This window comes from Bactrocera oleae, chromosome 2, assembly GCF_042242935.1.
Source record: "Bactrocera oleae isolate idBacOlea1 chromosome 2, idBacOlea1, whole genome shotgun sequence".
Classification (NCBI taxonomy): domain Eukaryota; kingdom Metazoa; phylum Arthropoda; class Insecta; order Diptera; family Tephritidae; genus Bactrocera; species Bactrocera oleae.
Window position 1 is genome coordinate 8,863,262 of NC_091536.1, and position 25,974 is coordinate 8,889,235.

The 25,974-nt window shown below is 33.4% G+C and overlaps 1 protein-coding gene across 1 annotated transcript in view; it reads left to right on the plus strand.

The window, feature by feature from the left end:
* The window catches only part of dysf (neuronal PAS domain protein dysfusion), a 140,089-nt gene that overhangs the window by 48,761 nt on the left and 65,354 nt on the right, over nucleotides 1-25,974 (plus strand). The window contains exon 3 of the mRNA XM_070108344.1: nucleotides 25,596-25,777. Coding sequence (XP_069964445.1) covers nucleotides 25,596-25,777 — 182 coding nt within the window. The remainder of the gene's footprint in view (nucleotides 1-25,595; nucleotides 25,778-25,974) is intronic.

Genomic DNA, 25,974 nt, shown 5'->3' on the forward strand with positions numbered 1-25,974 from the left:
TCGATGTATCAAATTATAAATTTAACTTGTGCGATAACTTTAGGAATTTCACCACAAATTGGAAACTAAAAACTTTGAACTTTTATGTTAATGTACAGACTAGGGTGGGTCAATTTACAATTAAGAGCTCATACTTGGAGAGATTTTTTTAGATGTGCCTACTAACTAACCAATTTTTCACAGTACCAAGCGAAAAATATTATTTTTTTTTACCCACATTGTATTACGACACATATGTATGTATATACTAAATGTACTGTTATTTAACAAAAAATTGGAAAATTTATTATAAAATGCTAAATTTCAGTATAAGTACATAAAAGTATTGAATAACTCATCAAAAGCTGCGGTACATTTAATGAAATACTACGAAAATCACCACCGCAGCGAATATAGCGCACAGACCACTAAAAGCTAAAATTATTGCGGAACTGTTTTCATTAAAACTATGCAAATTAACATTTTCTAATAAGCCGAAAATAGTTTATTTTTTATGATTACAATATTATAGTTTATTGAGTTCGAATAATAAAAGAGTTAAAAAACATTTAATTTATAGAAATAACATATTTTGAAAATACTTGAGTTATTTTGCTTTTGTAGTCAATGCATAAAATAGGTTATGAAATGTGGTAGGACCGTCCTGTAGAGTGAAATATTGCATTTGTCTGAAAACGATTTTTAAGATATTGCTTCAATCATTTTACTGTGAGACCTAACAATACATAAGTATATACAAATGTATTAAAATAATTTTTGTTTCCTCGAGAGCGAAGTTTGCTGAACCGGCTCTAATGTTGGCCAAGCCAGGATTGACAGGCAAGAATCTACTATCAGCTACTCTCCTACGCTTATACTCTTAATTCTCACTTGTACTGTCAACAGTAGAACCGTCTAAAGGAAACAATCGTGCAGAAGCGTCCAGCTTTGGTCAATAGAAGAGGCACTGTGTTCCAGCAGAACAATACTAGGCCATGCACATCGATAGTGACTAGAAGTAAGCTCCGTAGGGAATTTATTTTGCATACACCGCATAGTTCGGATCTCAAACCAAATGTTTATATATGTTATGGCGAATGATTTTGCTGTTGAAGAAGAGAGCTGTTGAACCCAGTAGAGACTAGGGTTTTTTCAAAAAAGACAAGAAGTTATAAAAAAAACATAAACAAATATGCTTATACTTTTCGGAATGATTTTTTTTTTTTTGAACAGCGTAATCGACTAGTGTAGAGCCTTTGAAAATTATAAAAAAAGCAAGAAATTCATAGTAGGTTTAAACCCATCGGAAACAATAGATAAAATTACAAAATTAATAATTAATAAAATTAATAATAACAAAACATAGAAGTTGATATATGTTTTCTACAAGAAAATAAATTTAAAAAAACCCAAAAACTTACTTATTTGAATTTTTCAGCAAAGTTTGAGGTTACGTATGTCTATCCAACAAAGTTATAGATCTATTCATTATCTACAACATTGCCATATAACTTTTTTCTATAGGACTCATAGTTTTGCTGGAAATCGAGATAAATCGTTTTTAACTCTTAATTGCCTTTTCCCGACCACATGTTTGTTATTTTATGTTTCGTTTTTGATAGATTTCATTTTACTATGATTTTTTGTTTTCTAAAATTATTTACCCTGGTCTAAAAAATAACTCTGGTTTTTGTTTTTCCTTTGAAGCATAACTAATTCACACTAATAACTTGTCCAATCTAATTAAAACTGCTTAAAACTAACCACATTTTTGAATTTCTCGACATAGTGAGCGAGAAGATTCTGTTAAGTAAGATTCTGTTTCTGTTAAATATATACATACATACAAATGTACATACCTGGAAAGAAATATTATTAGAGACAATAACAACAACAACCAAAAAATTTAAAGATGAAAAAGACAAAGCGAAGTGCCAATTGCGCTCTAAATACTTAATTGCACTAATTAAATGGAGAAACTTAGCACAAATAGAAAACGCTAACAAAACAACAACAGCAAGAAAAGCAGAGACAATAAAAGATATTAAGCGAAGTGAAGTGTGTTGAACTAAATGCCGCAAATATTTATTGTAGTATGCAACAGATAGCCGGCAACAGGAAGTGGCAGCAATAGCCGAGCGCTTCGCAATTGTGACCCAAAAGTGGCTATGGGGTATAGGGACGAATGAAGCAAGCGGCAGACGCCTTCGGTGGTGAAACTGAAGTGCGAAGAAATTCCAAAAGCGCGGCAGCTGTTGTGTTAATTTTATCAATTAACACCGAAAATGCAACTCAACGGTGATTTCAAGTGGAGTGTGAGCTCAATGCATGTCTAACTCTCTCTGTGTGTGTGTGTATGTGTGTGCACGCCTTGTAAAGGGTGCTACATTGGTTGGCGTAGAGAAATTCAACGTTTGCCTTTTGTATTTGTTTGTTGTTCTCTTTTCCTTATTACTGCAGTTCACTCGTGTAATTGTTGTTGCATGGCACCGCGTGTACACTTGCCAGTGGCTGAGCAAAGTGGCGTCGCCGGTGCAATTGCCGTAGACAAAGCGCGCGCATGCGCACTGAAAGCTAAGGTTGAACGCCAGCGCTGTGTGTACAGTCAAATTAAATATTTACACTTTGCTAGACGCGCAACAACAGCAACAACAATAACAGTCTTAAAGTTAGCTGGTGAGCGGTAGCAACAAGTCGTAGCTATTTTTGCTGCTAATTTCATTAACACCTTAACGCTGTTACAGCAGCAACAACAACAGCAACAGCAAGTACTGCTACTACAATAACAAAGTAACAACACAATAAGACAAGCAGAATACAGGTAATATTTACATACAATCAAGCAAGTTTATGCTAAACGCTATCGTTGTTGTTGTTGTTGTTGCAGCGCCTATTACTACAGTTGTTATTGGTTTTGCCGTTGTATTTGTGTTTTCGTCAGAAAATTTATTGTTATTGCGCTTTAGTGAAATTAAGTTTGAAATTCGAATGAACTGCAAATGCAACTCTGCGCTTTAAACAGAGATTACAAATGCATTGTGCATTTGCATGTGTGTGTACAGCTATATTTGCCTAACACTGCACCAATTTCTGTAAGCTCATAATTTATTTGGTAAACAAACATCTATTTGAGTTTCAGCTTATTTATAGAATTGACTTGTAGAACGGTTGCTTAACACGCGAAGAAATTTCGGAGTGAAAATAAGTTTTGTTTATGCTTTTAATTTTAGAAACAAAAATATATTAATATTTGTTTAAGCTGTGATGCAAGTAGACATTTTTGTGAATGAACTGCTAGTTTTGGTTTGAAAATGTTGGACCTAATGTCGGTCTTTCTCCCAAATGTATAGTGGTCTCTTTTACGCAAATGTGAATTTCACCAAACGTCTATATATCTGAATTGGGTATATTACGTTATAACATATAGCGGATATACAAACTGGCTGTTTCAAACCATGTCCGTATATGGAAAACATTTTTATTTCACCTCTTATGTTCATAAAATTTGGCACATATTATTTTCCAAACCAATGCTATAATCTCCGAATATATTATTCAGATCGAAAATTTATAACATATAGCCGTCATATACATAAATTTAGCGATCAAAGTCAAGTCTGTTTGGAGAACTTCTTTATTTGTCGCGATATCTTTACGAAATTTGGTATGTACTATTGTATAAGGCAATGGTATAATATCTAAACAAATTGTTCTGATCGGACCGCTAAAACATATAGCTGCCATACAAACTGATCGTTTCAAACCATGTTCTTGTATGGAAATTTTTTTTATTTGACAAACTATCTCACGAAATTCAGCACAGATTATTTTCCAAGTCAACGCTACAATTGCCGAAGAAATTGTTGAGAACTACCAGAATAGGTCAGAGATTAGAAATCTTAGATTTTCAATGAAGTTTACCAATTCCATACGAAATTTTAAACACTTCGAACAACATATCACTGTGCATATAATCAGATAAGGATTAATTTGCCTCAGCTGGACTAAACATGTAACGAAGTTCAATTATATATACATATATAAGATATAGGTTTACAAAATATATATATATAAATATATATTACAAATTAATCTTCCATATATTCTCTACATTTCTTTGTCACTGATTTAAAATCGTTCTTAAATTTAACAGAAAAATTATTTATAAAAATTGCTCCACCTTTACGCAGCACAGAAACTACTTACGAATTTAAAACAGAAACATAGAAGATGGAAACCGAACATCTATAAAACATCATAGTGATTCTACAAATTTTACCATTATATTAGCTCATGACAAGTATAAGTAAAGTCCGTTCACACATAAGTCAGATTTGGCAGATAAAACATACTTTATATAGTCAGGACTGTAAACTTGATAGCATTTAACAAAATTATTTGCAGAATATGTTATATCACTACGACCACAACAGCATGGAGATAATCATTATATTTTAATGATCTATCTTAAATTTGAAACATTACTGATTTTCTGTTTGATAACTTGGGTTTTCAGATGAGGCCATAAGTGCTCAATCGGAATTAAGATCGGAGACTGAGCAGGCCAATTTAAATCATTAATTTGCTCATTATGAAGCTACTCCTTTACGGACTATGCGGTATGCCTTGACGTAAACCAACTAGCTGGTATATATATATATCCTTTTGCTTATTCATGATTCCTTTTATAAATTCACATTTTCCTATCTCTGACCAAATAATTTGCTTCCATTGTTCCATGGACACTCTATAGCGCCCATTGCAGTCTTAGTTTTTGGTGATTTTTTGATATTGAAGGCTTTTTAAGTGCAGTTTTTCCACATAATCCGGCTGGATTAATTCATCGACGAACAGTTTAGGCCGAAATTTCGATTCCATACAATTGATTTATTTTGGCAGCTATTTTTGAAACAAAACTCTGCAATTTTTTTTAACTTCTCTCACTATTCCAGAATATTGAAAATGTTTTTTTTTTTTTTTATTATGCTTGTTGTTGTATTTCTGTTAATATTGAGGTTATTACTAATTTTTGTATAGCCTAAGCAATTTTTAAAAAGTTCAACACATTTGCTTCTTAAATCGAAGCTGAACTCTTTAGTTTTTATCATTCGGATGCTGTTCGTCACAGTGAAACTAAATTTCACAGTAGATGGATTGAAATTGAATCAATTCTGCTAATCGGCACCGTTAGTTTTCAGTTTATTCTTAAGTTACAATGCAACGATGTGCATATTTTTGTTGCATTCAAATCCACAGTAAATATCTTCTAGTTATTTTTGTGTTATAATTGCTGTTAATCCAGTTAAGTATTGTTCTTACGTTACCTCACATTGAATTGATATAAAAATATAATTTGGTTTTTTTTATATTAAAATTTTTGCATAAAGTAACTTTTCAGAGTTGAGGGTGTTGATAGTTTTCTGACATAGTGTATATATTTTAATTTTTTTTTTGCAGTCTGTATTTCATTAGGTTTTTTATTCTGTATATTTGGTTCATTTAGTGGAATTTTATCTTCAATTTCAGGCATAGTGTTGAGTTTTTTCTACTTGTTCGATGACTCGTTGTATAATTTTGTGTTTTTGTTAATTTATACATTTTAACATTAATTTTGTTAATTAAATTATTTTCCGCATAATTCAACATATTTTGACAGCCAGCGCAAGCCAGCTTTCAACGTTCAACTATTAACCACTTTCATCCACGTAAAAATATTACCGTGCACACCATTTCTGCGCTGTTGTTGTTTTAACAGCTTTATTGTTTGCACCTATGTGTGTGTGTACGTGAATTGTATGTGCTTCTCATTGCCGCCACAGTCGCTCTGCCGTGTGCGTTTTTCTTATAACTCCATTCACTTTGGTGTCACCTTTGTTGCTGTTGCATTTTGTGCGGCATACTTCATGCCTCATTTTAGTGTGAAAAAATGTGAATGTTGTTTATGCTTTATGTCCACTAATCATTGCCGCGCTCATTCGTTGTTGTGCATTTTCTTCGTTGATTTTACGACTTTCGCCAGCCAAGCTTGACAGCCGCCAAAACCTAGTCGGCCAATCGCAGTGCGTTAAGTTGTTGTAAACGCTACGGAACGCTGGAACGTCCACCATTTTTGCTTAATTAATGCTGACGGCTAAAATAGCGGAGTGTTGGTTTAGTAATGCCTTTTTCTTTTTGTTGTTTCATGATTTTATTGTTTTTTCTCTTTCGTTTAAGCTTATCAGTCACTGTAATTTTAAAATGGCGGCTTGTGCATGAATAGGAAAATAAATTAGCTAACGAGTTTGTCGCTTAAGTCTTTCGATTTTAAAGAGAGTGTGGATAATTTGAGAGAAGTTAGATTAAATATAGATAACCATATTTTTTCCGGATCGTCGCGGACTTTTTCACTCATCGATTTTTTCCATATTTTTTCACTGAAAATCGCGACATGTACTAAGTGAGAGAGCAACACAATTTAATTCAAAAATAATGGAAATGATAAAAGAGAAAGCAAAGTAATATTGAAAATGATTAAAAGATTCAATCACTGTCCGATTCGATCGTTTGTATATCAGTTGATGAAGTAGACGGTGTTTCCCGGAATTGTTGAAGACGGCTTTGGAATGACGTATTTGATTTGTTGACTGATTTTTCGAAGCAGCTCGTGGTGCGATTTTTAGTGAGTGAAAAATTCCAAACAAGAAAATTTTTTAATTATTTTTCACAAATAAAGTCGATTTCACGGTGCTGACTTGTAGACGAGTTTTTTTTTTTGTATGTTCACATTCTGTTAATGGTGAAAAATATGCGTTCGTTGGATGCCGCTGTTCTTAGTAGTGTCAGAGCACATATATAACGATCTATGAAAGCTCAATGAATGTTATGTTTTGCTGGAACAGAAAAGTAAAACATTGAACCCAACGTTTGTCAACGGATGTCTGCTTTTCATCCATTCATCAATTCGTTTCTCACCTATATACTGAGAAATATAAGTAAATTGTTCGAACAGTTTATGTGAAGTAGTGTCTGATGCTTTCAAAATATTATTTTCTGTGAGGAAAATAAACGTTTTCTCAATTTTTTCCTAGTCGAGTTTATCATTGAGTAGCACCCAACCAAATAGTTTTACAGAGCAAACTGTTGAGTCCATGCCTCAAAATATTCGTAGCAATCACATGATTGACTGAAATATTAGCGCCTTCTATTTTCTTTATTGTGTCTTCGAAAATCATGTCCGAAAATAAATGAAACAATAATTAAATAATTTATCGATTTTGGAAAAATTTCGGTAATATATAAAATATATAAAAATATATACCTGTTCAAACAAAAATGAACCAGAGCTTCGATAGTGGATTGCTGAAAAGATGGCGGATACATCTGGCTTTTTTGAGGGGTGAAGGCAGGTCGTCGAAATACGTTTTTAAAGGTTGGAATATTCGAATGATTTTCCCCAAAGCTTCTCTCAAGCCAATGTAGCGAGTTTTGCAAGATTGACAGAAGAGCAGATTGGCTTTAAAAACTTTTCCTCCACTTTTTAGATCAACACAACCGAAATTATCAGCAAAATCAAATCTTTCCAAGACTTATTTAATCAATGCAAAAATCATATCAGACGTTTAACCGTTAAATATATATTATGAAGTTTTTTTTCCAAAAATACATAAATGTTTTAAAAAAACTAACATTTTTTTGAACCATAATAATTTCATGCCAAAAAAATCTCAGATTCATGCTTTGCTTCTATAAAAGCTGCATAGATATATGTAAGTAAAATATAAAATTATTTATTATTGTTACCATCTTTCAGATTTACAAAAATGGAGCAGCAGATAAAATTTTAGACGAAGTAAAAAAATGACTTTGAGGTTAGGATGTATTGTACGGATTATTTAACCCACCTTTGGCATGAAAAAATATTATTGGCTTACGTTTGATTAACAAAAAGCAAAAAAAATTGTCATCATGTTGGTGCTTTGACATTCGTGCGGAAAAAAAATTATGGAAGCAAAAATTATTTTGAAGAGTCGCATATACTTATGAGAAAGATAAATTTCTATTCTATAGCGACTAAATAAGATGTTTGTGGAACTGTGGTTGAAAAATCTAGATTTTTCCACGAAAATAATTGGTAATAAACGATGTAGTTTGCTAACTGATTTAAAAAAAAAATTCAAAAATTGTACTTTGATTCATCAGTTGTTACTACACGATGCATCGAAATAAATAATTCAAAATTGGATTTGTTAGACATTTATATTAGGGTTAAGCGAAAAATTTTATTTTTTTGCTTAGCCTGGGTAAAATTTGTAGATTATAAAAAAGGAAAATTTTTGGATTTTTTTCTTTTGTTTTTAAATCTAGAGGTGTACTCACTTTTAAAGTAAACTTTCGAGTTAAAATTTTCATTTCGTAAAAAAATTTTGATAAGTGTTCTAGAAGCTGTCGAGAGTCCTCTTTCTGGCCAATTAAAAGTTATCAACTTAAAAAAAATTTGTGTGATCATTATTGGAGTTTTAAAAAAGTTTTTAACGACAACATGCTTTCCTTAAGCGTTTAGACAAATTTTGAGTCAAACACCGTCAAATTCGTTATTTTTATATAAATATGAAGAGTTTAATCCAAAAAAAAAAAAAAAATCTGACCAAAAAAAATTTTAACTCGAAATTTACTTTAAAGGTAAGTGAGAGACCTCAGGCTAAGCAAAAAAAAAAGCTTACATTGATTTAGGTAATCGATTTTAATTGGCTTGCTGCATGAATTTTAATAATTTTTCTTTAATTAAACTACTCAGAAAATTTCAAAGGCAGGTGTTGAATGGAGAAAACCATTATTAAGTACAGAAAAATGAAAGCTTTAAATATTTGTCTGAAGAAGCGCTTAAAAAATTCGCTAAAAGAAGATATTACTCATAAATTATTTTGTCAAAAATGTTGATGAAAAATTTTAGGTGCGATAATAATATAGCATATTATGCAAATATTTGGCATAAATCCTCCCCACAATCAAATAAACTATGCACTTATAGCTCATTTAAATCACTTTACTTGATGCCAACACGGCAATGGGTTCGTGTCTTAAGTCTTTTATTTGCATGCACATGGCATTTAGGGTGAAGCCGAGAGCAGCCATTTTGCACATTTCTAATTTCCACCACACCCACAAAACGCCACTCAGCTGCACAAAATACACAAAACTACAAAGAAACAACAACAAAAACACAAACAAAATTTTAGAAAGAAAAAAAACACACTGCAACGGTACATTGCCCGCAGACAATTGACAGCTGCAACATGCACGCATGCGCTGCCAACAAACATGTGTCCCGTTGCTAGTTTTTTTGGGGCCACGGTGCAATTGTTTAGCCGCTAAATCGGCCGAATCGGCGGCAAAACGCCGATAAAACGGTGAATGCGTGTAAATTGCCGCAGCAACAAAAGCAACAACAACTACATGTTGAGAGGCTGCGAAACATCAAACGAACTGTAAACGTTAAATGCGCACGAAAAACATTAAATGAAAAGCGGCTAAGCGTTGCATAAAAAGCGAGGCAAAAATAAGAAGAAAAAAAACAGAAACAAAAGCAACAAAAAGTGTGGCAGAAATTGGCAAAGCGTCTGCTGCAGGTCAGCGAAGCCAAAGGCAAAACGAATTAGTTCAACTTGTCTTCGGCTAATTGCCACCGGTTGCAGCGGCGCGAGCGTGTGTATGGCGGTAGCGGCAACAACACTAGCAACAACAACAATAACACATATCAAATCACCAGCAGCTAAAGCGTCGGCACGCATGTTGCAGCAGCGCCAGCAGGCAACCACGTCAGTCATGGGAAAAATTCGAGTGGCGAATAGCGAATTTGTTTTCATGTGTCGTTGTTTTTGTTGTTGTTCTCTGCCTTTTCTACAACTACTGTGTTCGGATTTTTCTTTTTGTTGTTTTATATTATTTTTTGTGCGCAAACTTGAAACTTTCGCACGCAAATTAAGATAATCGAATCTTTTGCTGCTGCCGCTGCTGTTGCGGCAAATCGCTGCCAACGCCTGTGGCATGCAACAACATTACTAGCAACAGCAACAGTGGCAAATGCGCTAGCCATAACCACATAAAGCGAGTATGTATTGTAGTAGCGTTGTTGGCACAAAATAACAGTAGCTTCGAAATGCCAGTGGCCAGCGAGCAATAAATTGGTAGCAGGCAAATTTCTGTGCTTTGGCAACAACACAGTGTTGTGTTGGTTGTTGGCAGCGTTTGATTGAGCTGTTGTTGTTTTTGCAACAACACCAACAATAATAAAAAACGCGAGTAATGATAACAAAATTGTAACAATAACAACAACGTAAGCAACCACTACAATAACAACAACCAATTTATAAAATCATTCAATATAAGCAACTGCAATAAGAATTGTAGCAGTAAAGCGCACAACGGTTATAGATGGCAGCAGACGGTTTTACAACCAAAGGTTACATACACACACACTTATATTATATACACATAAAATATTCTAATATGCATACTATATGTATAAGCATAGCCATGTCCGTAATATCCATCTAAATCACGCACTAATGCTTGGCATCAAATTCACGTCTACCACAACAAACCCTATTTGGCCATGAATTGTTGTTGTAGTGTGAACTCTTGCAACGTTTTCTTTTTATTTCCTTAACTTTTCTTTCAGCGAAATTTTCATACTCGCCACAGTGGCTGTTTGCGGTTACTGCTATGATTTATTATTTTTTATTTATTTATTTTTTATTTTTGTTTTTGCTGCATTCGACGCTGCGTTTTCGTTTGGTTTTAGGCTAAAAAGTAATTTCTGGTTTAGAAATTTACTGGGGCGCGCATTATATCTAAAGTGAAGTATGGAAAATGTTGTAGTCATAGTATTTTACGCGGAAGACCAGTAGCTGGGCAGCGCATAATTGCTTAAGAAAATTATATAGCGCAGTAGCTAAGCAAAGCCGGATCGATTTGCGGGCACTTTCTTATGCGCGGATTATAAGGAAATGCGAAAAACGCGCGCACAATTGAGATGATAAAAATGTAAAAAGTTTTCAAGTGGACGGTGAATATTATTTTTTACTTCTAATTTATAATATAAAGCACATGTCAAATTGGAATCAGACCAGCTGCAAAAAAAGCCCCTACAAACGTACCAAAGCTGGGATGATTTTTAATGCTTTCAGCGAATTTGACTTTTCGGGTTCGGCTCTATTTTGGAGTGCTCGTCCCCAGTAATGATGCGCTAGATGAATGTACGGTGTTCAGCTACCTAATCAAGCTACTTTTTACGACCTCTAATCGACGGCGTTTCTATAAAATATTTAAGTTTTTTGGAACGAGTCTAGCATTGACAAGTTTCATACCCAAAACATTAGCCAAAATATATCGAGTCGATCCATAAGGGATGCTAAGATCCTTTGCTATCTCTCTGATGCCAACACGATGATTTTTAAAGACTATTTCTTTAATTTATTCGATGACAGTGTCATAACCGTGGAGTTTGAGCGACTCGCATGCGACAAGTTTTCGATAACTTCACGCCCTTTACGGCTTTGCTTTGTGCCACTCAAAAATTTGTGTTCGTGATACAAGAAACTCTCCAAAACATTTCAAAGGATTCCGCAGCACTGATTCCATTTAAAGCATACAATATTTAGCAAATTTCAAGCAAACAAATCTGGGAAAAAAATTGTAATCGCTTCGGTTTGCGCGCGCGGTTTCTATGGACCAGACGATATGAAAATTTTTTTATGTCAATCGCTCAAGCATTTGTGGGTGATTTAAAATTAATAGGGTCATCTCTATATACGATAATGGAATTATCGAAAATAATCTGAAGGTCAGTAAGGTAAAAAGATTATTAGGAAATTTTTATAGTTTCTATAAAAGGTGAAGAATTTGTTTTTTTGAAAGAAACAACCCCACCTATTTCATATTTCAAAAAATGCTGAAAAATTAACGTAATAATTATAATAATAAAACTATTTTAGGCAGTTTTTTAAAGTAATTTTTATAGTCGAAAAATATGTAACATGTGGATTCAGCATATATAAAGTAAATCTTGGCACCTTACTCAACCTAAAAATTATCAGCACCTAATTATTTTGTATGGTATTGAATTATGAGAGGTGGGCACAGATCATGCAATTATCTCTTAGTCTCAACCAATTTCATTTCCTCAAATATCTCGAGTTTTTTATATATTTTTGTGATACTTAAATTGATCGTTGAGGCTCCTTTTGTTTTTTAGCCACACCAAATAAATATTTTAACCATTTTATTTTGTTATTTATTACTAAGGAACAATTATCTAAAAAGTCGGCAAAATTTATTGCTGCATACTACATAGATAATAACTGTATTGCTACTAGATTAATGTTATCGTCCTATACATAGTCTTTCGCCAAGCCAGATTAATGCAACTGATTTTTTATAATAACTAAAATAAGTAAAAACTGACTTGCATTCTAAAATTGTTCAATTCGACTAAACTTCAAAAAACAAATATAATATTCACAGTAAAAAAAATTACAAAAACATTTTTATATTTGCATTTATGCATCACCAACAAAGTTAATAAACTCGAACCACTGACTGTTTGGCCAAAATCACAAAAACATCAATAAACCATATAGCTAGAAAAATAAAAAATATGCGAAAAAGCATATCTTTGACCAGGATTTAAACTCGAAGTTTCACTTTTAAAATTATAAAAATTGCAATATTCCACCGCTTACCGATAATAATAGATCTCCAATACTGATTGCGGTCTCATGAATGTATGAAATATATTTTATGAAAAGGCTATGTATATAATAATATATAGCTTCATTTTACCGAGAATGATCTTCATTTTATACAAGCTTAGTTAGTTAGTTCAGTTAGAATGAATACACTTTTGTTCGGCAAAATCAATATAGTTAAAGGTTATCAGTATGCTTTAGTCTTCTTTTCTATGTTTGCATATAAAACTTTATTTAACATTCGAACCATATATGAATATATATATATATATATATATATATATCGTAATCCAGTATATAACCGTTAAGTTCTAATATGCTCGAAATTTGCCGCCACATCTTCTGCCGCATTCCACACCAACGCCCGGCGGGTGCTAAGGCGTACACGTGCAGGCGAAAGTTTATCATCGCGCTCGAAGACAAAAGCTCGTCAAAGCGCAGATAGACGCAGCAGCTGACGACCAATTGCCGAGTACTGCTCTAAATCGCCTGCACTCGCATATTCCGTATGCCTTTTCTACACCTTCTCAAGCGCTGAGTACAAATATTGTTGTTGTTGCTGCTGTTGCTGTTGACCAGAGCGCTGTGTGTATAACAACACCGAGGCATGGGAAATTTAAATTATAGTGTCGCCACAATAATCAAAAAAGCAGCAACAGCAAATCCTAAGCCAATGCCAACGGCAACAGAAACACTAACAGCAATACAACAAAAATAGCGACAGCATACGAGTACGTAACACTGTAAATGTTACTGGCAACACAGAGCTCTATCATTATTTGGTTACTGTTGCTGTTGTTGGAAATTTTGTTGTTATTGTTAGTGGTTTTGTTGTTGCTACCATTGTTGTTGTCAGCATATACATATGTATGTATTCCTGAGTTAATATTACCTGGCTTATCCCTCTTCGTAATTAAATTGCTCGTGTGTGTGTGCCACGCTGCTTAATTTTAGTTTCGTTCACATATTGTTGTTGCTTTTGCTGCTTCTCCTTCAATCATTGATTAGCTCGTGTGCTTTATTGCATTATTTGCTGCATGCTGCCGGAGCATTTCAGCATTCCCGGAATTCTACCGTTGTTGCTTGGAATTTCCTTCAATATTGCAGTTCATTGCACGTTGTTGCCGAAAGTGAAATAACAGAAACAACAACAAAAAAGCGAAAGCTCCTTCTTAAGGTCAAATGAAGCTATGAATAATTATAATATACGTATGCGTTTACATACATATAAACATATGTAAGAAACTCGAAATATATATTATATATAAATTATCAGAGTGGGCCGATTAAGCCAAGTCCATATATCTGTATATACGCAAACTGGTCCTCAGTGTTTGAGATATCGATCTAAAATTTTGCACACGTCCTTTTCTCTTCAAAAAACTGTCCATTTATCAGAACCGCCGGCATAAGACGACAATAGGATAATGCTGTCATACAAACTGACTGATCAAAATCCAGTCTTTGAATGGAATGGCCTCACATACTTACTTCTGCACGAGGGAAAAATCAGGGAACTCAGAGTAAATCGTAAAAGGTCTATTCAACCCCTCTCTTTCAGCAAAGTTCACCTATGTATGCAGTTATGGAAGTTCTAATTGTACACAAAATTAAAATTTTTTAAAAGTGGATGAGATAGAATCATCTCAACACTTCCTTCTCAAATGCAGCACCCTTGCCAGATCAAGGCTAAAATACCAGCTATCTCACACTTTTGGACATCCACATGAAATATCAGAAGTAGGCATAAAGTATATCACCAGATTTGCAATAGGTTCAAGGCGCTTTGTCGATAATTAACACATTTACAAACTGCTGTACTCAACATTTTAAATGTGATCCTCCCGCCAGCTTTGGGAATCAGTCACTTAACCTAACCTAATCTAACCAACATCAGGATTTTTGATCATCCCAAAGGACATATCTGTAATTGTCCAGATAAGAAATATAATATATATTTAATATCGACCCTCGCCAAACCTTAAGGTACGTTCCAAAGGCATTTGGTGCTTTTTGTTTTGTAAAGGTAATGAACTAATATGAGGAAGAACCAAATTCTGATGAGTCAGTTTTATGCCGCCGTTTGTGTCAAATCAATCTTAGTCGATATTCTTCGTAAATAATGAAACAATCGATGGATATCGATATGGATGATTGTTGGCACAATATGCCTGCTAGCAAATGCATACAAAAAGTCTGGACCCGTCATCCAGATTTCCAAATTTGACTTCACCTTGACACTTTTTATGTGATTATTGGTATTAACGTCCAAATATTGATAAACTCGGGTGAAATTTTGCGTGCCGAATGCATCGTTAAACTATCGAATATGCCCGAAAGAGAAATTTGATTGATTTTTTATTCAAAAATTCCTAATAATATATATGTAAATGTAGTATTGCATTAAATTATTACAAATATAAGTGGACTTGCCTTCAACTTCATCCAATGTTTATATATCGGCAACTCAATTTCATCTAATTGGAAGCGAGTCGGTTGTCCGATATTCTAGCGCTGGACCTATGGATCTCCAGTCAGCTTAGTAAGTGTTTGTCAACAATCAGAACTTATGCGACTGTGAGACCATTTTTGATCAAAGTGAACCGTAAGCGGTCCTCCAAACTACTTGCACTTAGCAGAGTTAATCTAGTCGCAACTGTAGGTGTTCTAACTGGACACTGTCTAACTAATATTTTGTCCAAAGCTGTATGGTCGAAAACGAGGTGAAATCATCTTGTCACTTTCTCTTGTATTTCCCGGCTTTTGCCAGATTGAGATTGAAATATCTTAGACACACTTTTGGAGAACCAAGCCAAGTGGTTGAGATTAATAGCTTCTTAGTAAGTTTGTTGTGAACTCGTCGATCTATGAGGTGATGCACTTTAAGGAGTGTTTGAGTAAGAAAAGGAACAAATATCTGTCTAAGTGAGATCCACCAATTTTGGATCAACCCTACAACCTAACCTATCTTTATCTAACCTTATATATCGACAACATAAATGGAGTACCCTATACTATTCGTATTGGTGTTTTTGAAGTAAAAGAAAGTTTGGAAAAATATCCAGGGTATAGAAACATAATCTAAAGAATCTCACTGAAAGTTCCAGTACAGAAGAAGTGAAAGCTTAAAACAAAAAACATAGCTTGGTAAAAAGAAAAAATCAGCTTTTCATGAGAAATGAAACTGTATTAAAATTTTAATCATTATTTGCTCACTATCAATAATCACAAGTATGAAAACAACAGCCAATCGGCTTGCGACAGCGAGGGTGCCAATTAACGGCCATAAAAACCACTAAATTAACCATAACAATAAGTGCAAATCAAGGAAATATAAAAAGTGTGAAATAGAGATGTAAACAAAAATGGAATTCTGATTTTTATGCACAACAAAAACAACACAATAAACTATCAATAACTGTATGGACAATAAACAATACAACAACACGTTGTGGCAACACAAATATACACCGAATGCGGCAGGGATTTTATGAGTCATAAAATTGACGGCATACCATGGCACACACGAGGCATAGCAGTAGCGGGCAAATCAAGCTAAATCAAGAAACCAAAAAAAAAACAACTGAAAAGAAACTACAAGCGAGTAACGCGGACTAAGGGTTCACTGCTTGAAGCCAAATTCGGTAGCTAACAGGCATTTTGAAATCGAAACCGTGCAAGTGAAAAGGGGCCGAACCAGCAAAAGTATCAATTACAAAGCAATATTGCTACCGACTTACGATTATGGCGTTGAGTATGACCATAAGGAATGCGGGTGTAGTAGTAGAAGAGGAAGAAGAAAGGAAGAAAGCAGCGCTGCATGGAATTTAAGCAGAAAAAAGCAAGCGGCAGTCAGCTAATGCTAAAGAAAAGGAAGTTAGTGAGTGAGAGGAAGCTGAACTGCTGAGAGGCTTGAGAACCCACATTTCTCTTAAGAATCGCCCAAAAAAAGATTGTAATAAATAATATGAACGCAATAAAAGTAACTACTCCGGTAATAGTAAGGGAATATAGACTCAGTGAGGCTATAACTATCGCATAATGGTTAGAAATCAATCAAAAGGCTTTCTGAAAAGAGAACGCCAGCGTTTGGAGCGCACACAGACATTCATTTAAGTGTATAACTAACTCAACTGCGGAGACTTTATAGGTAACAGAACAAAGAAGCTGAAATAGACGGCATTTGTGTGGCAAAACAAAAATAAAAATAAAAAGAAAACAAAAAAAAATACATAAAGATAAAAACAAAATAAAAAAGTCACCAAACTTTACTTGCCTTTATTTCGTATGTGCTTTACTACTGCTTTTTTTCTGCTTTCTATTACTCTGCTGCATTCAAAGCAAACTAAAAATAACAAAAACAACAACAAAAAACTGCAGCAACTTAAACTCCAGCCTTCGCTGCACCATCATAATTCTGAAAAATATACGCTGTTGTGTAATAAAAGTGAGGCTTTTCTGAAATTTAGGCGCCCTGCGGCCCTTATGTTAGCGCAACGTTTGGTATGCTGGCGCATAACACACACATACATACATAAATACATAAGCTTCGTACTCGCAATTGCAGCTTATTGTGTGCTATGTTATTTGAATATGGTTCAATTTTTTTTTCTTGTGAATTTTTTTTTATTCTCCGTTTTTGTTTGTGGCAGATGCAAGACACTGCAGCAAATACAATATACTGAAAGAAATTTGTATAAAAAAAAGGTTTTGCTAATAAATTGAAAATAAAACAAATTTTGTTATATCGACGTCAAAAATTGTAAGAAGCTATTTTCGAAATATTTTCAAAACCAGTTTTAACGATGATGTGCCAAATACTTTAATAAAAGTGGTTAACAGAATTTTAATTTTTTTTGTCGCATGAAAACTCATATCATGTTAGGTTTTCTTGTGACATCAAAACATATATTTTCTTATAAAATGCAAACATCAACTCCATTTAGGAAACATTATTGCTAAATATAGAAAAAAAATACTTATAATTTTCATGAATATTATATAGGTCGGGTTTAACTCTACAACAATAATCTACTAGCATTCCTGCGCTCCATTTTCCCTGATCTTTATTCCATTGTTCTTATATTCTGAACATGTGTTGGAAAGCATGTATCATTACTTTAATATGAAAAAAACTTCAGCCGAAAGGCATCCTATTTTGGTGGCAGTTTATGGTAAAAATGCGAGCTAAGCGAATATGCTAAAACTGGTTTGCAAATTTTTAAAAGTATTTGGTTTGGCGTGGGAAACAAAGAATGTTCTAAACGGTCAAAAAACATTGAATATCAGGAACTGAAATCATTATTTGATTTAGAAGAATAAAAAACGTTGAAAGAAGTATTTTTTGCATCCGATTGCGGCTGTTGATGAAAAGTGGATAAAGGGGATCCATTACGACAACCCTAAATGCAGAAAAACCTATGTGAAACCTGATCAATCAGCCAAATCAACCGTAAAGCCGAATATCCATAACGCTAAGGTAATACTCTTAATTTGGTGGGATCAGACCGCATGAAACCATTGATGGTATACGCTATCGACAACAACACATCACATTGAAGCGAGCGATTATCGAAATACGGTCGCAATTCTCAACTAGACACGGATCAATGATGTAGGCTCTTCAATTAAGAAGGAAGAATATGTGTTGAAAACGTAGAAGCTTTCCATTTTTTGAAAATATTTTCTTCATTAATAGCAAATTCTCTACTTTCGTTTCTCGCTGTACATCCGCCAGCTCACTATGGATTTTTGCCCAATCTTTTCGCCAATTCTTACTCATTTTTTTCGCCTTAAACCACTATTTGCATTTTTCTCTTGGCAATGATTTCATTTCTTCACTGATAATGGGAAATTTATTAGCAACTTTCCCACGCTACAGATTTTTTACTGAGGCAAATTTTCAATGCAGCGCTTTTTTTTCTCTTCTTTTCTCTCCACATTGCTCACAAATTTCGCCCTTGGCGTTGTTAGTGTCAGTTCGGCGAAGGAAGGAACGTATATATATACCATATGTATGTATGTATGCGTGTCTACTTTTATATGTGTGCAGAATATGATCACAGTGGCAATTCACGTCCTCATAGAGGGTGGTGGCCGAGCCTGCTGATTGAAGCTGGGTGGCTGACTGGTTCTTCAGTTGAATGGTAAGTTGCTTGGTTGTTTTGAGGCCTTCAAGCGGCTTACTATCGACTACTGCAGCAGGCTAAATTCGTTTGTAAAAATTGGGCATATTGCACTTAAATACTTTTCAAGTGTGTGTTTGCTTGCATTCCTCATACTCCGCATATTATTCACAATAAATCGCTTCGATTGTACTGGCAACGTTTGTGCCTGGCAACCAAAGTCACTCTTCTTGTCTGTGTTGTGTTTGTTATTATTGTTGCCTTTTTTTCTTGCCTTAAAGCAACAATTTAAATTACTTTATTTTATGGGTTGTAAGCACAAATTTGTGTAATTAGGCCACTTGTGGGTGGTTACCATAAGCTACGGAGGTGGAGAGCGGAGGAGGCGTGTGAAGCTCCACAAGGAATTTGTGGAAATTGAAAAATGCTGGAATTGCCTAAATTAATTTCGCAGAAAAGTGCGCGCTCGAAATTAGTACTTAATGGTTCAAGAGCACAATGAAGAACACAATCTGTATATCACTTACAAAAAAGAAATATTGTGAATAAAATTCTTAATAATATAAATATTAAAAGTAATAATTTTATAACGATTATGAGTTTGTCGATTTGATGGCAATTTTAAAAATTTTCTTAAACCAAATATTGGAATTATATACAGATTATATTATTGATATTTAGACCATGATTTCAAACAATGATTAACTGTCTGTAATCAGATAAAAAATATTCGTGTGCGTAGTTGCCACATGGTTAATTTTATTAAATATGTTTATGTAAATAAAAAATATATAAACATGCATATATATATTGGTAAGCAACTTGATTAAAAAATCTCTTATACAGGGTTACCACTTATATTTAAATAAAATCTGGCTAAATTAAATTGATGGCTTTATAAATTAAAATATTTTATTAGAATAAAATAAAAACATTTTAAGTGCATTTCGAAAAAATTGAATTACAGTATAATAAACATAAAAAAATAATTCCGGGGAATACATGTACAAAATATATGAAAATTTCATATGAAACAATAATTTAAGATGTCAAAAATATCAATACATTTCATAAGAAAAGTTACTTGGTTATGATTGCCTTATAAACAAATAAATAGTTAAATATACCATATTTGGACTAAAAACTAAAAATAGAATTAATTAAAACAAGGTTGCACCGAAGCTGGAATACCCTACAAAATAATGAAATTTCCGTACAAGAACTTTATTTTGATGGTTCAGTTTGTCTGACAGCTATTCGCTATAGTATTCCGATCTAGAAAAGTTCTTTAGATATCTATAACAAATTTTGTGAAGATTTCTCGTCAATTACAAAAGATTTCCATACAAGCACTTTATTCCGATCGTTCAGTTTGTATGGCAGCTATATGCTATAGTGGTCCGATATCAGCTGTTCCGACAAATGTGCCGTGAGAAAGCGACGGGTGCAAAATTTTAGATCGATTTCTCGAAAACTGAGATATCTACAGACGAACGGACAAACGGACTGGTACACAAACGAACATGGCTAAATCGAGTTAGCTCGTCAAGCTGATCATTTATATATGTACTATAAAGTATATAAGGTCTCTGACGTTTATAAGGCATGACAAACTAAATATACTCTGAGTTTTTATTTTGATTTTTCGCGGGATGTGTACTTTCGATTATCGATATTTGGTTTTTGTTATAATCGGACACATATGTTAATCAAGTGCTTGTGTTAGGACCCAATTGCGGTTAACAGTTTGTTTTTGACAACAGAAAAGTTTAGTCACGTTTTTGTGTGCTCTTCGATTTTTGACTTGTGAAAGAAATGGATCAAAGAATATGTATTAAATTTTGTTTATAAAAATGGAATAAAGTGCTGCAAGGCACTTGCAATATTGACTGTGACATTCGGTGAGTCCACTTTGTCTCAAAAATATGATTATAAGTGGAAAAGCGTTTTGCCACAATTAGTGAGATCAAGTCAGAATAAAAGAAAGAGCTTATGGCGATACAGAAAATTGCATTTCAGAAGTGCTTCGAGGATAGGAAAAAGCGTTGGCACAAGTGTGCTATAGCCGAGGGGGATTACTTTGAAGGAAAGCAAATATTCACCTTTTGCCACAGCTCGTATTTAAAAGTGTCAAGAAACAAAGATTTCGCTTTTTTAGCGAAAGAAACCTAATGCAAGAAATATTAATTAAAATATTTATTACATTTTAATAAAATTTACTCAACTGTCTATGACATTCTAGAATATAAAAGTAAAATTAAGATCTTTTAGTCTTCACAAAATTTCAATAACGTGGCAACCCTAAAAATATTTATCATATACAAATAAAAATATCAATGTATGTTGGAAATTGCAAAGAAAAGGTAAAAAACTAATTTTTATTAATATATTTGTTAAAAAGCGTTGCCGGTTTGTTAAAAAAGAAAATGTTTATATGGGTATATTCACATCTATTTTATTACTGGATCTAAGTATATGCAATTTCTAGCAAACCGTGGTTGCCGCTCATGTGATTATATTGTATTGAAAACAGGTCCCAGCTGGTCTCTCTAGCTCCATCTAACTAGACGTATTACGGTCGAGGATGGCTTTGATAATTATATTACTTGCTGGTTTGCTTAGAGGCAAAAAGCGATAATAATAATTTGTTTCAAAAAACCAAAAAAAATAATAATTTTCATACCGGTACTAACAACTTTATCCAAATTCCTGAACAAAAAATATTTAGAATTCAAAAAAAAAATTTAGCTAAGTTTTCTAACATATTTTTGCTAAGATCTTCCCCTTTTGCAAATCTCAACATCACTAGATCACGCCAATCTACCAAGCTTTCCCAAATTAACTAAATCAAACATTAACTAAAGTTAATTTACATATTTGCAATGGCGATTTCCTCATAGCCAGAAAACAGCAACAAGAAAGACAAATGATAAATTAACTTTCTACACATTAAAGACGTAAATGCACAAATTCGCAAAGTACGACAAACGAAACGACAATGGGACAACGACAACTGACAAATCACTAACATTGTGCGATGCAACAAATTACAACAAAAACAAAGGAAAATAATGACAAAAAATTAAAATAAAAAAATTAAAATAAAACAAAAATAAAATACGAAATGTTTAAACAAATAGTTGCTGGAAAAATTTTTTAAGTGATCGCGACAACAACAACAGTAACAAAATATGCTAATCTTTGTGGATGAAGATCTTCGGTAACCTAACTGATAGAATGAAGAAAAGAAATCCTAAAGATGGACAAAGCACATAGCGCCAGCAGATATATATGCATATGCATATATACTTATATATATACATGCACATACATATACATACATATATACACACCTATATAGTCATAGAAGTAGTTATTTGCAGCGCATCGCCCTGTGGCAGCGCTTGTAGTACAGAGTCTGGTACTACGTGGTGAGTGAGGGCTGGAGGGCTTATGGGAGGTTAGAAACTGTGCTCATCGCGCTGAGTGTAGATTTTCACTTGAAGATTGAATTGCATTTCCGAGAATTGTGTGCAACGGCGAACCAAAAGCCAAATCGCGCAGCAACAATGAAAAAAAGCACGAATAATTTCAACACACACAAACTTTTGTAAATTAATGTTAAAACACACATACATTTACATACCTATGTCTGTATGTATGTATGTAAGGCAGCAAATATGCTGAAAAGCATGAAATGGGCTGTTAAGCGGCAGATGAGTAACAACTTAAGTGCAGCAAATGCATTATTTGAACAGGCAACAAAAACAAATACAACAACAATAGCAGCAACAAACAACAATAGTAGCAACCGCAGCCGCCAAGCAGCAACGCAACAGTTGCTGAAGAAGCGCACACGCTTGCGCACAACCCACGTCGCTGTTGCTGTCGTTGTTGTTGTTGATAATTGCGCTTCTAAACATTTGTGTGTGCATGTGTCTTGACACGGCTCGCCTGCCAGCTGACCTGTGTGCGCGCGCATATTTGTTTTTGTTGTTATTGTTTTTATTGCATACTAAACTTTGGTGTATACGCCAGCTGATGTGCATTTAGATGATTATGTAGCGCCCATCGCTGATGATCATCACTTGTGCAGCAGCTGATGTGCAGCAAGCGACGTTGTAACAATGCGCAATTTCGATTAAGATCTAGTATCTGGTAAGTACCAAATGGCAAGCATAATAAAACTAAACTACTAACTATTTTTCAGTGAAAATAGTTTTCGAGTGAAAATACACAGTATAAGAAAAAAATGCAAGCTTCTTGCCTGCCACAAAACTGAAAACCGAATTAAAATATAAGAATGTTTCACTATTTTTTTGTTTTTTTTTGAAATTTCCAAAGATTTTTAAACGGAATCTTACTCTCATCAAATACAATACACATCCACAAATGCAACACAATGAGTATTTGTAAAGCTCGTTGAAAAAATTCTTATTTCAACTAAAATTTTGTTTCATAACCGGATGCTATATGTGAACTGTTAATTAATATCAAAATTGAACGAATTTGAACTTAAAAGGTCTTTTCAGCCTCTTGTTCGTAAATGATTATTATTTCCTCAAAAAAAAAATAAATAAATAAATAAATAAAAATAAAGTTCGCAGCTTCTATTATATATAATAATATTCTACTCGATGTATTTGCGAAAACATTTTATCACTGTGTAAATAAAGAGGCCGCTTTCTTCAAGTATTTTTTATAACTTCGAAATTTCTTAAGTAGGTATGGCCATTATTAGATAGGTAGGTCGATAGAGTGACTGTCTGACGACGCACCTTGGCCCTTTGGGAACCCATTGTGAAACCGCAGAAACTAAAATCCCCATATTCTATTTTTACTACTACTGTCATCAATTGGATCATCTGAAGTAAGCAATCGCCCAAAACTGACCAGCTTTAGGCAATATGAGAAGAATTGTGTTACATCAGATTATTGCCAGGTAATACCCATCGATAGTTACTCAGCAGAAGCGCCGCAAACTTGATTGGGAGGTTCTTATGCATCTGCCCTTTAGTCCAGTCTTAACACCTAGTGATAACTATCTCTTTCTGTTTATGGCAAATATTTTTGCTGGTAAAAAATTAATCTCAAAAGAAGCTTATGAAAATTGGATATACTAGTTTTCTACCAATAGGGGCGGTGGTTTCTGTGAAAGTGTCATTATGAAATGACCTACAAAACGGCAACAAGTCATCGAACAAAATTATGAATATGTATTTCACTAAAATCAGATAACTCTAACCATGCTAAGTAAAATTTTAAAATTAATGCAAAAATACAAAATATTTGTTTGTACCACACTAATCTTTTTGCATGCAAATTATATGTTGAAAAGCTTTAAGCAAATAATTAACTTCTATAAAGATACAAAAACATTGCGCGTGGTAATATGTATTCGTAGATCAAGATGAAGGACTAACATGAGCCGAAAATCCGAATTTAGACCTCTCTTGCCGCAAACACAATCGACAACACAACGTGAAGAGAGGAGGGTCTTATAAATCACATATCTATCATAACTATTAATTTTTCTTATATTGTCATTATACTTATACAAAAATGCACATATTCGTATTTAATTTTATTAACTATTATTCAATATGATCGAATTTCATTAAGGATTCGAATTACATGCCTGATAAGTATAATTAATGGCCAGTTATAGGGGCGAAAGGCATTAGATTTGGCTTTTTTTGATCATAAAAATTATAGAAAAGTTAATGATTTTAATAAATTATTTATTTTAAACTTTACAGTATGCATATACTTACATATGTTTATAGTGCATAAATTTCATTTGCCTAATACGACAACGTTCATAATATTTCTCTGAAAATGTTTATATACATTGCTTATATATACTCAGATCTAGTAACTGCTTCAAAAATAAATGCATGATTTATTGACTTGTCATCAGACTAACCACATTGAATGACTGAATTGAATGTTTTCACATGCCAATTCGTCGCTTAAGTCGTTTGAGCAGTAGTAACCTAACAAAATTATAAAAAACAATTTTACATATACCACAGATAACTAAATATTTATGGTTACTATAGAACAAAGAGCTTGTACCGCCTATAATAAATTTCCAATAAAAAAATGAATAAAAAAATTGTCAATAAAAACTTTATAAATAAATTGTCAATAAAAATTAATTAATAAATACTCAATAAAAGAAAATGAATTTGTGCTCAAGTTAATAATTAAATAAAGTCAGTGCAATATGGCAGCGATTTCCTTGTAATTATTTGTTATTCATTTTATACAAACGCATAAATAACTGTAATTAGCGTTGTGCCTCGTTAAACGTCTACTTACTCTTTCTCACTGTGTAGGGTGCAATAATTAGCATATAAAATATATAAATAAATTATTGCAAGTGCAATATGAAAAACACAGTAACAAAAAACGACTATAAAATGGGGGAAAAACAATATTTATTGTTAACTCATACAAATTGATTACACACTAAAGTCATAAACTTTCACTTAATTGACGTTTTTGTGTGCCGATTGAAATAACAGTTAATTTGATTGATTAAAGGCAATGCAACCTTGGGCAGTGTTGAGTGTTAGTGGCACGGCGTGTGCAAGGTTTTCATAGATAAATTATTTTAAAAAATATTATTAAAAAATTTGAAGAAAACTCTAAGCGAAAGCAATACATATATATTATTTTAAAAAAATTGTCATTTTTTCAACCCGAATTTTTATGTATTTATACGTATATGAAAAAACAATATTTTTTTCTGTAATTTTAGGTTTGACGCCAATAAATCGACCAAGGGTGCCTCGAAGCTGCGCCGAGATTTAATCAATGCCGAAATCGCCAATTTGCGCGACCTTTTGCCGCTGCCGCAGTCGACGCGTCAGCGCTTATCACAACTACAGCTGATGGCATTGGTGTGTGTGTATGTGCGTAAGGCCAATTATTTTCAACAAGGTGAGTCACATAACAATAACATAAATTAAATAAAAATAGTAATAAAAATTAGTGGTTATTAAGAGTTTTAAAATCGGGGATTTACACCACTATTAATTCTTAATTGCAAATATTAAAATTAATAAGAGTACAGTTATGTGTTAAAATGAATATAATTAATGAAAGAGTCGAAAAAACATAAGTTTTTTCACACACAT